General features: G+C 38.3%; 2 protein-coding genes across 2 annotated transcripts; one reads left to right on the plus strand and one right to left on the minus strand.

Annotated features, from left to right (window-relative positions):
- Positions 1 to 227: 227 nt before the first annotated feature.
- On the minus strand, positions 228 to 1,767 carry LOC117372807 (7-alpha-hydroxycholest-4-en-3-one 12-alpha-hydroxylase-like). Its single transcript, XM_033968678.2, has one exon. It carries the CDS (start codon positions 1,758 to 1,760, stop codon positions 228 to 230), a length of 1,533 nt encoding a protein of 510 aa, XP_033824569.1. The 5' UTR covers positions 1,761 to 1,767.
- Positions 1,768 to 3,980: 2,213 nt separating this feature from the next.
- Positions 3,981 to 14,448, plus strand: arhgap19 (Rho GTPase activating protein 19). Its single transcript, XM_055232565.1, has 12 exons — positions 3,981 to 4,049; positions 5,191 to 5,450; positions 6,194 to 6,274; positions 6,435 to 6,644; positions 8,932 to 9,158; positions 9,706 to 9,792; positions 9,864 to 9,929; positions 10,362 to 10,565; positions 11,302 to 11,400; positions 11,931 to 12,044; positions 12,124 to 12,213; positions 12,529 to 14,448. Exons 1-12 carry the CDS (start codon positions 4,006 to 4,008, stop codon positions 12,580 to 12,582), a joined length of 1,536 nt encoding a protein of 511 aa, XP_055088540.1. The 5' UTR covers positions 3,981 to 4,005; the 3' UTR covers positions 12,583 to 14,448.
- Positions 14,449 to 14,481: the final 33 nt, after the last annotated feature.

The raw sequence follows: 14,481 nt of genomic DNA on the forward strand, positions 1-14,481 counted from the left end.
AGCTGCCAGATACTGCCAGACAAATACTTGACAATAGGCTTTAAAGCAACACAACTTTTAAAAACATGATTCATCTTCATTGTTATGTTTTTTGTTATGAAATAGTAAGATTAATTCCAATTTTTTAGCAAAATTATTAAGTTATACTGTAGCAGTAGTAATACAATCTGGCCTATTTTTACTTATTACAATGTGAACTGCAAAAGGATCATTGCAGTTTTGTGCATTTAGTGCCTAAGCCTGTAATGAAACTTGACATCTGTGTCTGGTTGCATGGCTCCAAATCCCCACCGTGTCGGGTTGATTTGTGGTATCTTCTCACCTGAATTAATCAGCTCAAAGTCAAAATAGACAAACATGAGGAAAACAAACACCTTGATCTCGTTGGTGGCAAAGAAGCGACCAGGGCATTTGAACACTCCAGACCCCCAGGGTATGGAGAAGTACTCCACCTTTTTCCCTCCTTGGTAGAAATCGGTTTTCTTGGTACCTTCTGGAGTGAGGAACCGGTCGTACTTGAAGGTATATGGGTCAGGGTGGATCTCAGAGTCAACATGAACAGCAGTGTAAGGAAAAATAGCCATGCGATCTCCTTTGCGGATTAAAAACTCATCACCATTACCCATTTTCAGCGTCATATCTTGAAGAACAGATCTGGGGAGCATTGGTGCTACCACAAGACGAAGAGTTTCTTCAAGAGCACTGTCTAGAACTGGTGTTTTCATGAGCATTTCATAGGTTACGTTGACTGGAGGACCACCAGGTTGGACCTCCTGCCCAGACTCCTTAAGAACCATATCTACTTCTTTTTTCAGAGCCTCCATTGCAATAGGGTCCTTCATAAGATAAAGAAGAAGCCAAAACGAAACAGGCCTAGTGTTGGTCTGAGAAGCAAAGAGTAATGCAAACATGAGTCTGTTGATCATTGACTCTGACATACCTCTCTGTCTTCGCACGTTGTACATGTCCCATATCCAGCCACTAATGTTGTCTTTGCTTTTAATTTTTTTCATGGACAGAGCATCCCAAAAGTGACTCTTCACTCTGAAAGCCTCTTTCCTTCCGCTTGGGGGTAGGACACCATAAACTAAATCAGGAAAAAGCTGATCGTATTTGCGAAACTCATGAAGCAAGGCTTCCGACTCAATTCTGTCTTTAGTGTTGGCTTTCTCTTCATCTCCTTCAGTCTTTGATGATGCATTGCCGAACAAAGTCAGGTAACCAGCTCTAAACACAATGTTGCAGCAATAATTGAAAAGTTCTCCCTCTGTCCAGGTCTTTTGTTTTGCAGCAGAGCCAAGATTGTGCAGCATGAGTTTCTGCAAATTCCTCATTATAGATTCTGTCATCATGTGCAGTCTGTGACCAGTGAGGTGCTGCCTGTATATTTCCTGATTGATTGACGTATAATTAAAAGCACTCTCATAGCCAAAGACTCTCATGAGCGTCTTAGAAAATGTAGTAAAGTCAATTTTTTCTCTGCTTTCTTTGAAAAATTGTCTGAATGACAAATGGTCTTGAAGAAAGGTCACATAAACACCACCCAGCTGTACTGTAAAAATATCACCATGTTTTTGCCTCATTCTCTGTAAAAATTTGGGAGTGTCCCTCCGGAACTCCAGGACATGACCCAGCCAAGGAACCCAACCTTTATCTAAAGGAGGTTCTCCTGGACGTCTTTGTCTAAAAACTCCCAGAAAGTACAGTCCACCAAAAATACAGGCAAGAAAGCTAAGAAGCAAAGGCAGCAGCAGACCCATGACTGATAGCTCTTGTTAATGAGATATTTGGTCTGGGGTTGAGGCACATGTTTTATATAACAATCTGTTGCTCCTCCCACTGCATGGACATTGGCTTCCTGGAAACTTAAGTTATTGTTATATTACTAAAATGCTAACCCAACCTGTGTAAAGCACTATAGTCACTATTGGACTAACACAACTCTGGGTTATTCCAGTAATATAAAACTGCAGGAGGCACAGCACTCTCACGCCAGCAGCAGTCTCACACTGCAGTTCTCTTTTACAGCAGCAGAATCACACTGCCTTTTTCTTTTTCAAGACAGCGTGACCTGCTGTTTAAAAGATAATCTAATATATACATGTCTATGTTGCTGTCCAATTCTACAAATGATAATAATGTGTGAGTTTGATAATTTAACACATAACCTTTATCCTGTGGTGGAGTGGCAGGTGACAAGAGATTTCCCACATCCTATGTGGGATGGTGCTTGGTCGCAAAGTGCCATCAAGTTGTATGTTGATTAATCAAAATTCTCTGAGAAGTTCCTCCAGTGCATACTGCTACAGTTGAACCCAGATGCTTACATACACTATATAAAAAGACACATACACTTTTTTTTCTCACTGTCTGATATGAAATCAAACTAAACTTTCCTGTTTTATGTCAATTAAAAATAATTTTGGTAATCCTATTTGCTAAATGCTAGAATAATGAGGGAAGGATGTTTTAAGACAATTTTCATCAGAGTTAGAAGTTTACCCCCCGCCCGACAGTGTGCAGAGGCCCCAGGCCCCTGCTTCTGCATCGGAGGAGTCCACTCCAGAGGAGTGCTACAGCAGGGGTCACCAACCTTTTTCAGAATCAGAATCAGAATCAGAATCAGAAGACTTTTATTGCCATAGTCTGTGAACACAGTTCACAAACTAGGAACTTGCTTCGGTGAAAAAGTGCAACATAAAAACACACTGAATAAATACAAATACAAATAAGGGCATGCACAAAGTTAAAAAGATATGCTTAAAAAATCAAATGAAATACTGAGAAAATATATACAACAGCAGCATCAAAACAACAGTGCAAAGTGGCTTATTAAAGTGACCGGTGTTATTAAGTGTCCAGTTTAGTGCAGATATTATAAGAGAGCTACTTCATGAGCACTGAGTCATATCACGTTAATGGTTTCTCACAATAATTATTAACAACGAGCAAGGAGAGAAACAGATATCAAAATTCAGCACTTTAACTTTACTAATCTTAGTAAATGTTCAATTTCCAGATGACAATTATATCACTACATCTCATTGGAAAAGTGTCCCATTTTCACTATCCATTGACAAATCTTTTTAACAAAACATAAATAATATAAGTTATCAATTATGTAATGTTGAAGAAAAATCCACTTAATTTTTTTTTCAAATTAATCTCGCCTGCTTTGTGTGACTTTTTCACTGCATTCAGCATCTCCACAGCGCGAGAGCGGAGCACTGATTTTGTCACGCGCACAATACTGACCTTTGAACTGAGTAGGTCAGAGTTCACCTTAACGTATCTAAACTTCACGTATAACGAACATATGTTTAGGATAGTGTCATTTGATTATGCTATTTGTGATTGTGCTATTTTTAGAACCGGTCTGCGGGCGACTCATGTGGGGCTTGGGGGCGACATGGCGCCCGCGGGCACAGTGTTGGTGACCGCTGTGCTACAGAGTGGAGGAAGGCCTCTGGAAATTGAAAAAACACCCATTGTGATTCTACAAGTGATGCTCCAGCATGAAAAACTTTATAAACAAATAATACTTTTTAAATTTGTATTATTTTATTAATTGCTTGATAAACATTCTAATCATTTGGTTAAACGTAGGATGATGCGAAAGCAATACAGACCCATGCTGTTATTTTCAGCTGTGAACATTTGATGCATTTTTGTGCCTGCTGCGAGCTCTCTCTGCAGACTCTTAGTTCTTAGACTCTCTTGGTTTCATTAGTCTGTTTGAGCCAAGGCAGGACACTTGTCTTGGATTGGAAGGAACCAGCTTTGGAGGAACTGACTTAGAAGTAAGGCATGGCAAGGTACCTTGCATTTGAGAAACAGCTCAAAACACAGAGATTTTTTTATACTCATTTATATAAAGCTACTGGATTCAAATCAACCAATCACAGAGCGGGATTCACACAAGGGTCCGCCTTCCTTTGAAAAACAGCCAATGGGGTATGAAGTGGGCGGGGCCTGCTACACAACAGCGGAGCATTCAAACCGAACATGGCAGCGGGGAGAGATGTCAACGAACACTCGCTAAATAAAAGGTAAGATTTAACACAATATCCAGTGAAAACACAGCAGATTTCCAGTAATAAGTTAGTTTTCATTGTGCTAAAATGTGAATCTCGATTTGGTCGGGAAATTGTTGAAATTGACACTAGCGATTTAAGATGCAGATTCCCATAGAAATGATGAATAATATCTTATAAACATGTGATGGTCGGTGGTCTTTGTACAGGCATATGCATTATTCTCTTAATAGTATTAGGGAACGTTTAATAAAACGTTTACAATTAAGTGAAGCTTTAAACTTGCTTTAGATAATCTTTGAGTGTTTTGTGAAACACAATATTTAATCAAATAGGAGAATAATACTGTTAAACTGTTACTAAGACTGCAGCCTCTTCTTTCACATCTACATTCAGAAATTTCCTCTAGATTTTTCTCTTTTCTTCTTATAAAACATATTGTATTTATTTACATATTGTACTTGGTTTTGTGCCAGTATTTATCAGTACTCATTTATTTATTTATTTATTTATTTATTTATTTCAAGCAGATGAGGGAACACAAGAAGCACATTTCACATATTTTTTTCTTATTTAAGCTCAAAAAGGACTGGAAAGAGAAAAAACAGTTTATCAGTGAAGGATAACAACATTGCAATTTTATTGTTTGACAAAATGTCAATAATTGCTATTGCTATTGCTATTAATAATAGCATAACTATACAGTGTAGCTATGGTCTGATGGGTTTACCTACAAACTGGGGATGAGACAAAATGTCAATTTTTTTCCCCCTCATATCAATTTTCTATTTGATTTATTTTTTACAATAAAAATGAAATTCATTGCAAATTTTCTAAACAAATAATACAGATCATTGCAATTTAAAACAAAAAATAGTGCAATATCTTCCTCCAAAGTCTGAACTCCAAACCGCATAATTTTGACAGAGGATTGGCTGTGGACTTCTAATCTTGATTAAAATTTGAGGATTGCACAGCCCTACTACAAACTGATTTGTTTAGGGGGTAAATTGGGTAAAACGTTTTTACTAATGGGTTAACAAATGGCTGAATTTTCCATTCCTTTTCAAGACATTTTTAGTGCTTGTTTCCATGATTTTATTAGCTTGTAAAGCATTTTTGACTATTCATTGCATTATTACTTATGTGTCTCTAGAGTTGCCATGACCAAAGTGAGGATGCCCCCTGCAGACTCAGCTCCTCACACTCCTCTCATCTTTAACCCTGACTTCTTTGTGGAGAAGCTTCGTCACGAGAGTCCAGATGTGTTTGTGGAGGTGGTCCTGAGTAATGTGACGCGCCTCATAGACCTGCCCGGGACAGAGTTCTCTCAGCTGCTCGGAGAAGATAGCCCCAAAACCCCCACAGGCTCCAGCACGGGCTTCTTTAGGTCCTTCAACTTCCTCAAACGCAAAGGTGAGAAGGGAATTAAGGCGGCTTATTGGGTTGCACAATTATATGTACGTTTCCATACATGTGTTTCCAAATCAGGATTCAGTTCACAGTGCAAATTTAAACATGTCTTGGAACATTGAGGAAAAACTTAAAAGCTACAATATGTAACTAAAAAATAGACTTAAAAAAAGCATGTTCTTTTATGTTGGCTGTGTTTATTACACTGTAAGAATTTAGAAAAACATGCATCCTTACTCTGAGCGGGCTTGCATCTCCACAAATCTGACCTGCTGGCCTGCTGGAGGGCCTCCTCCTGCTTATTTCCATGGAAATGTTGTTCCTTTGGTTTTAATCCTCCATAGTATGGTATAAAACTGATCCATCTTGTAAGAATGTGTGTGTGTGGGGTGTGGGGGTGTGGGGGGGGGGGGGGGGGGGGGGGGGGGGGGGGTGTGTGTGGGGGTGTGTGGGGGTGTGTGTGGGGGTGTGTGTGTGGAATGTTCCAGCGTTTGGTTTTAAACTTTCATTCCTCCAGGGTCTATCTAAGACCCACTTATTAAATGCATTATATTATATTATTTTCAAAGCCCTTAAGGAGGTGCTCGAGGCCTTACAATGAGCCTGGCCGTATGGTTAAGAATCAGTGATATAAATGACAAAATCTGCATACTAGCCATAAACCTTTTTGTTGGTGCCCAACTCAATTATATACTACAGGCCTACAGTGCATGAAGTGCATGAAGCCATAAATTCCTATTTTCCAGATAAAGGCATTCTCTTTGGGACTCAGCTGAATGAAACCTGCATCGCTCAGATCTACCAGCTCATTGAATACCTCAGCAAGAGTAAGTGTAGTCACTTTTAATTACAAACATGCATGATGTAACTAATTATTTGTGTCTGTAACAACTAATGCCTTATACATCAAAACTGCAGGTAGAGAGCTGTTATCACTGTAAGTATGATTTATTGATGCTTAACTTTTCTTTTGTCTGTCTATTTTAGACCTGCATGTGGAGGGTCTCTTCCGTGTCCCAGGGAACAGTGTTCGGCAGCAAACCCTCAGGGAGCTGCTCAGTTCTGGGGTGGAGGTGGACTGGAGCTCAGGAGACTTCCACCCAAATGATGTGGCCTCTCTGCTCAAGAGTCTCCTGGGAGAGCTGCCTGAACCCCTGCTCACACACAGACACTTTCATGCTCACCTCAAGATTGCAGGTACATGATGGACAGTAAATCTTTATTGTCACATAGATTAGAACATGCAAAAAATAAATGCTGATGGATTGTAACAAGAGGGGGGCAGTAAAAAGCAAGACACTGGGTGTGATGGTTAGGTTAGTGACCTTATATCCAGCAAAAAAGTTTTACTTCATACATTTGGGTTAAGTTTGGCTAATTTTTTTGGTTAGATGTTTTATGTCCCACTTGAACTTGGGCCATAACCATTGTCTGATCTTGGCAGATCTTAGAAACTTAGCAAGGCTGGGCCTGGTTAGTACTTTGATGGGAGACAACAGGGGAATATCAGCTGCCAGCATTGGCTCCGGTACATATTGTCACTGTGTCCTTTGGCAATACACTTCACTCACATTACCTAGTATGGATATAATGACAGAGTAATTGGTGGTGATGGGAGGAACCGATGGTGCAGAGTGGCAGCATCACTTCCATCAGTCTACTCCACGGCAGCTGTGCCAACAATAGTAGCTTACTACTACAGAGCATGAAGTGAATGAATATTGTACAAAATTGTAAAATGACTTTTGAGCATTAGGAAAAAGCCCTATATAAGACTACGGTATTATTATTATTATTATCATTATTGTTATTGTTAAGTTTGCATACACTATATAAAAGGTCATACTATTTTCTCACTGTTTGACATGAAATCAGACTAAACTTTTTCTGTTTTAGGTCAATTAGGATTACCAAAATTATTTCTATTTCCCAAATGCCAGAATAATGAGAGAAGATAAATAAAATTTTTCATTACTTTCTTCAAAGGCTTCATGGTTTACATACATGGATTACTGTCTTTAAACAATTTGGGAAAACACATACGATGATGTCATGTCTTTGGAAACTTCTGATAGGTTTATTGACAACATTTTAGTTAATTAGAGACATGCCTGTAGATGTGTTTGAAGGCACAACTGATACACTTCTTTGTGTAACATCATGGGAAAGTCAAAAGAAATCAGCCAAGATATCAAGAAGAGAATTGTGGACTTGTGCAAGTCTGGCTCACTCTTAGGTGCATTTTCCAGATGCCTGAAGGTGCCACGTTCATCTGTTCAAACTATTATACGCAAGTACAAACACCATGGGAAGGTCCAGCCATCATACCACTCAGGAAAGAGATGGGTTCTGTGTCCCAGAGATGAACATGCTTTTGTTCTTGGGTTGATATGCGCATTTCGGACCAAAGCAAAAGACCTTGTGAAGATGCTGCTGAAGCTGGTTAGAGTGTGTCATTATCCACAGTGAAACGAGTACTGTACCAACATGGACTGAAAGGCCACTCTGCAGGAAGAAGCCATTACTCCAAAAGAAACATAAAAAAGCCAGATTACAGTTTGCAAATGCACACAGGGACCAATACATTTTTTGAGACATGGTGTGTGGTCTGACAAAACAAAAATTGAACTGTTTGGCTACAATGAGCATCGTTACTTTTGGAGAAAAAAAGGGGATGCTTGCAAGCCTGAGAATACCATCCCAACTGTGAAATATGGGGGTGGCAGCATCATGTTGTGGGGTTGTTTTGCTGTAGGAGGGACTGGTGCATTCCACAAAATGGATGGCATCAAGAGGAAAGAACATTATGTGGAAATACTGAAGCAACATCTCAAGACATCAGCCAGGAAGTTAAAGCTTGGGCGCAGATGGGTCTTCCAAATGGACAATGACCTGAAGCACACACAAACTGGTTATAAAGTGGCTTAAGGATAACAAAGTCAGTGTTTTGGAGTGGCCATCACAAGGCCCTGATCTCAACTCTATTTAAAACCTATGGGCAGACCTGAAAAGGCATGTGTGAGCAAGACTCAGTTACACCAGTTCTTTCAGAAGGAAAGGGCCAGAATTTCTGCCAACTATTGTGAGAATCTAGTGGAAGGATATCCAAAACATTTGATCCAAGTCATAGTGTAAATTCAGTGGTACCGAGTACTAATGAAATGTAAAATTTCTACGTTTGCGGAAAGTAATGAAATATTGTCTAAAAGATCCCTCTATCATTATTCATTTAGCAAATAGAAATTATTTTTGGTAATCCTAATTGACCTAAAATTTTAGTCTAATTTCAGACAGTGAGAAAAAAGTGTATGTAATCTTCTGGTTTCATCTGTATAATGCCAGTTGACTTGGCAACCTTAAACAAGGCACAAATCAGGACACAGCCACATCTTCCCATCACTAGTTGAAGGCAGCTGGAATATGACCTGCTTCTGACTGTCCACATTATATTTGATTGCATGTCCTCTTGCCTCTCTTCTCTCAGACATAACCCTCTTTGATGAACATGGGAACAAAACGTCTGTGCCAAATAAAGAGCGTCAGATTGAGTCTCTGCAGCTTCTGTTCCTGCTGCTGCCGCCCACAAACCGCTCCCTTCTAAAGCTGCTGCTGGATCTGCTCTACCACACAGCCAAACTCCAGGACAAAAACAAGATGTCCACCTTCAACCTGGCCCTCATGTTCGCCCCGCACGTGCTCTGGCCAAAAAATGTGAGTAGGGGTGGGCAATATCCAAGAAAAAACAAATTTTCTTAAAGTCAGTTTTGATTCGATCATGATTCATGTAAACCTAGTATGTCGTATGCCTTGTAGAGGTAACTAAAGTCGTCTGTTTTTTCATTACAACTGGTCAAATTCACCTGTCACTCACTCAGTGTTGATCATGCTGACCAGTAGGAGGCATGGGTGGGAAAAGGTGTCTTTGTTTGCACATAGAACAGCATTCGAGAGAATATCAGCAAATCATGAAACGTTGATTTTACCAAAAAAGCAGATCATCACAGGAATAAGAGCATGAGAGAAGTGTGAACATGCTCTAAAAGTATAAACTACCTGTGCCCCAAAAATCACTGAAAAAGGGACATTATTGTATTTGAAAGTAACTATAATGTTGGACTTACCTGTTTCAGATTTTGTCTTTTACCAATCCTGTGGTACACCCATTAGATGATGTGTTGGTCCCAGCTTAAATATTAGTTAAGTTATTAGAAATGTAAAAGGTATCTGTAAAGTTTGTCATGTGTTTTATGTGATGTAGATGAACGCCAACGATCTGAAGGACAATCTGAAGAAACTGAACAATAGCATGGCCTTCCTCATCAAACACTCACAGAAGCTCTTCAAGGTCAGAAATCTGGGTTTTAAATGTTTTATTATACTTTTTTCTTTTTAAAATATCTCCCTCTGGTGCCTTAGGCTCCTGGTTACCTTAGAGATTTCGCCAAGCAACATTTCTCTGGAACCAATGTTCTACAAAGCAAGGTAAACTTAAAGAGCCTATTTTACTTACATTATGATAAAAAAACTAAAAAAAACACATTTTAACCATGTAAAGACTGAAATATGGTGCCTGTGCTTCTAAATATAGAATATATATAAACAACTAAAGTGTACTATTTATGAGAATCAGAAATCGTTTTTCCATTGTGATATATTAACGTAAACATCTTTTTGCATGTGTTTTAGTCTATAAAATACCATTATGATTATTTCAGTAGTGGACTAGTCGCAGTTATTCCAATTAATTGTTGCAGCACTACACGGAAACAAGCAGGTGACGGACCCTTCACCCAAAAAATTACTCCATTAATGCACCTTATAATAGTTGTAGTTTTTCACCTTTTTTGTAGCTGACTGGCACAATAATTAAAACATAAATGCACAACCCTTCCTGACCTGTTCCTGTTGTTTCAGGATGACCTTGAGCTCTTGTCCTTGAATGCCTCCCCGGTGCAGAGGAGAGCTGTGCCCCAGAAGAGGACTGCGACTGGGGCTTTAGCTCAAGACCACTGCCCCTCCCCTGCCTCCCAGTACACGGAGGACGCCCTCAAAGAACTGTTCAGACATGTCAACAACAACATGCCCGACTCCGCCAAGAAGAAGAAACTCGTCCGCCAGGTCAGTCAACAGATTGAAGTTCATGTGACGTCATTCTACAGTTATTTTAGTTTAAATTGAGCACAAGTCAGAATTTTATGCTGATGTTCTTCTGACCTGGTTATGGTTAATTACTGGGCCTATCTACAAGAAACAAGCTAACACTGACAAGCTCAATGTCTTCTCAGGCTTGTTTACATGTGATATTTTCATTATGTACCTTTTTTGTCAGTGATTATTTATCATAGCTCATGTTTTTGGTAAAATTGTTCATTAAGAAAGGGGTTTCTGGGATAATCCTGGTTTTTGGTTGCAAACTATTACAACTAAAGGTGTTATCACGACTAGGGATTCACCGATCCAACACCTTAAGATTTGCTGGATTGGATATTGGCTATGCAAATGTCGGTTCAGCTGATATCTTGTTTCCCCTATTCACTGGTCGTAGTTGGCCCAGAATGTCTCAATGTTTGAACTTTTATTTGTAGAAAGCTGTTCTGTAGTTACTTTAGAGATTAATAATAATAATACAAATAATAACAATTATTATTATCGTTATTATACTATTTTGCATCAGTTTTGTCTTACTTTATTTTTGTATAGAGGAAATACATGCTACTTTTAGTCTCTCGCTCTAAGTATCTGCAGATACAGATACCAGTGCATAGTACTGGAATTGGTATTAGAACTGAAAAAGCTGGATTGGTGCATACCTAATTATGACTGGCCTATATGTGCTTGTTCTTATTGCTTGTAGTTGGTGAAACAGACTGGAACCCCGACCTCCGATTGTCTTCAGGTCCCTGCAGGTCCCAAAAAACATCCACGATCGCGCTCCTTCGGTGGACTCATCAAGGTACTGCAGCATGTGATGGGAAAAATAGCTGTTTGATTATGATTTGATCCTGGTCTACTCCTGGTTCAGCTCTGGGTTTACTACCATTTTAGTTCAATTTTTTTGTTCCAATGTTTAGTATGTACCCTTAATGAACCAAACCACTAGGGCTGTAGTTATTATGGAGATTTATAAGGACTACAGCAGAAAGGAGAATGCATCAAGTGAGTAAGATGGAGTTTTGGGTATGACTTTCCAGTTTAATCTGCCTTTTCACTTATGACAATGCTGTTTATCAGTAGTTCTCTGGGTAAAATAATGTTTTGAGAGCTTTTTCCAGTGCCAAGCCCCTTTCCCTTTTAGTCAGTTATTGATGCACAGGATTTGTCAGTAGTCAGCTACAGCACAGCCGTTCAAAACGCAATGATGTTGTTTTTTTGTTTTTTTAACAACACAAGTGTTGACACAATTCTTCAACATTTCTCTCTCCATTTTGCAACTAGCTTTTTCAAATGTAACAAACAATGAAGCTTAAAATATTATGTTTTTAGCGTAAAAATCGTGGTGACCAGCTGACTGCAGAGAGACGACTTCGACATATTTCCCCAGAAGTGGCTGTCAGAACGGGGAGAAAAACGGGGAAAGAAAATGTTTTACTGCAGGCTGTGCGTAACCAAACATCATGCTTTCATTTATTTTATGGTTTATGTTACTTGCTTGTATCTTAATGTTTCGTATCCACAGGTGAACAGCCCAAATGGTCAGCTTATGGGAAAGGCGGGGCTAATAGTAAGAAACCGAGACTTTAAGGAAAAAAGTGTCAAGACTTCAAGGGTAAGTGGGATCTAGTCACGAATATCTACTCTACATTGTACTGAATCTTTTTATTGTAAATTGCGCTAACAACAACTAGCATGCTAACAGTGTGGATGATAAACATGTTTTAAAAATCACAAATCTCACTTATAATAAAAAATCCTAAGATTAAACATTAAACATACACAACCTCAGTGGAGTTCACCATACTGCAGAGCTGAGCAGTTTACATAAATACAAATCTGATAAAGCCTACTAAAAATGTGTGTATTTTTGTTAGTAAAACTTGCTTCACAGAAAAAATGTTTATTGCCTGTGTTCATTTGTTTTCAGGCGTCTCCGCTGATGCCCCACTCCTGTTTCTCTCCTCAGGATGTTTCACTCTGAGCCATATTCATCCCTTTCTCTTTTTTCTTAATCTTCTTTTCTTTATATTTTTAGTGAGTTTTAACTGTGACTATAACTGCATAAAACTGAGAAACCAAACCACAGCTCAAGAACTTATTTGAACTTTTGAGACTTTTATTGCTATTAATGTTACTGTAAATACATCACTTAAATCCCAGCCTCTAGACATTTAATAAACTCAAAGTATTGCCTGAAATGTTAATTACAGGTGTTTTTATGGCTAAAAATACTTTAAAATGCACATTCTTACAGTGAGTGAGGTCACTTCTCCATAGATATCTCCTGCATCTTGGCCCAGTTAAGCCACCTGTTTGTCTCCATGAAGATACATATGTCTCATAACCAATAAGAAACTAATAACATCTCCATACTGACAAGCAGGTGGCGAACCCTTCACCAGGAAAGTTACACATTTAACCTTTAAACCAATAAATGTAATAAAGACTGTTGTAATTTTGTCATATCTACAAAATACATTTATGATATGAATTACACTGTTGATACATAATATGGTCCAGTCTAATACCACAAATGTATTCATATTTTCAGTTTCTTGACATTGGTTTGGGTTCTTTGTTTCACAATTGCCTTTAAACGTGTGTCTTATGTAGCTGCTGTAAATAAGTAACCACTATCTTGTTTTTGTTTTTTTATTTGATTCTTTTTTTCAGACCAAGGTTGAGTTTGTTTTAATACCTGACAGTTTCAACTACTCACTAGTGATCTTCCGTAGAGTGGTCACATGATGTAGCTGTGGCGTGTCTGGTGAGCAGATTTAAACAGGTTTTTTGACAAAAGAATCTATTAAAATAAATTATTGGAAGACAAGATGAACCTCATTGAACTACCATCTTGTTGAGTCTGTAGCCTGGAGTATTTATACATGTACAGAATAAGCCTCTTTTAATATGAATTTTATAATATTTTTGTGGCATTGGTACGGTACAAAATAATAAAATTAAAAGCAGGAATAATATTTCTGCCTGCTGGGTGGTGGGGGGTTAGGGCTGACCATTGCCGCTTGCGGTTTTATTTGTTTTGTTACTGTGATTGAGATTGGTCAGTACATTTGACTGTATCTATGTTAAATGTGAAATGTTACTTGAGTTTATGGATTTCTGGGTGATTTTTAAAAGCTGTGAGTCGTTGGTTACAGAAAGTTGGGAGAAAGTTGTTGTTTGTTGATTTGTTGGATTGCTGGAAATGATGGGCTTAAAGTTTCAGGTAACTATATGAGGGACTACTTTTTTTTTTTTTTTAACACTGTCCAACGATGTCTACATCACCTATAAAAACTTGAACAATAATCTTTATCTGAAGATCTAAGTAGTGTTGAGTTTTCACTTAGTTATCTTGGCTCATTTATATTGCAAACTTAAGTATTACAATAACATTTGTGATTTTTTTCCTCATATTTTTAATAAAGCCAACCATTGTAAACTTCTTCACTAATACTGGAATCACAGTTGAGACCAAGTTTGTATATGAGACTTTACTACAGCCGTTTTAATTCTGAAATAACATTGTTTACAGAAGACACTGAACATATTTGCAGTCTTTGTAGATTGTGATAATTTGTGTAGCCCTTGAAGGTTTTACATTTCAGTCTTAATTTTACACATTTCAAAAGGTACAAAAACATTCATCATTCCTTTTACAGTCAGTATGTTTACATGGACAGTAGTCAGTGCGGTTCTTGTCCGATTATGGTCTGATTTCTCCAGAGAACTGGTCAGACCATTGCGGTAGTTGCAATTGGCCAACTACGATTATTTGTCACAGAATTTCATCTTTAAATAACAGAATATTGCGTTTGTAGCCTTCTAAATTGCAGGTTAGTGGGGTTTTATGTATGATGAAAATGTTTTTTTTTTTTTT

Source organism: Periophthalmus magnuspinnatus, chromosome 1 (genome assembly GCF_009829125.3).
Source record: "Periophthalmus magnuspinnatus isolate fPerMag1 chromosome 1, fPerMag1.2.pri, whole genome shotgun sequence".
Taxonomy (NCBI): Eukaryota; Metazoa; Chordata; class Actinopteri; order Gobiiformes; family Gobiidae; genus Periophthalmus; species Periophthalmus magnuspinnatus.

Excerpts from the sequence above, each read along its gene's own strand:
- LOC117372807 (XM_033968678.2), bottom strand. The coding sequence starts at position 1,760 with ATGGGTCTGCTGCTGCCTTTGCTTCTTAGCTTTCTTGCCTGTATTTTT.
- arhgap19 (XM_055232565.1), top strand. The coding sequence starts at position 4,006 with ATGGCAGCGGGGAGAGATGTCAACGAACACTCGCTAAATAAAAG. Across the intron at positions 5,451-6,193 it reads CAACTTCCTCAAACGCAAAG|ATAAAGGCATTCTCTTTGGG; the intron begins GTGAGAAGGGAA and ends CCTATTTTCCAG. Across the intron at positions 9,793-9,863 it reads ACTCACAGAAGCTCTTCAAG|GCTCCTGGTTACCTTAGAGA; the intron begins GTCAGAAATCTG and ends CTGGTGCCTTAG.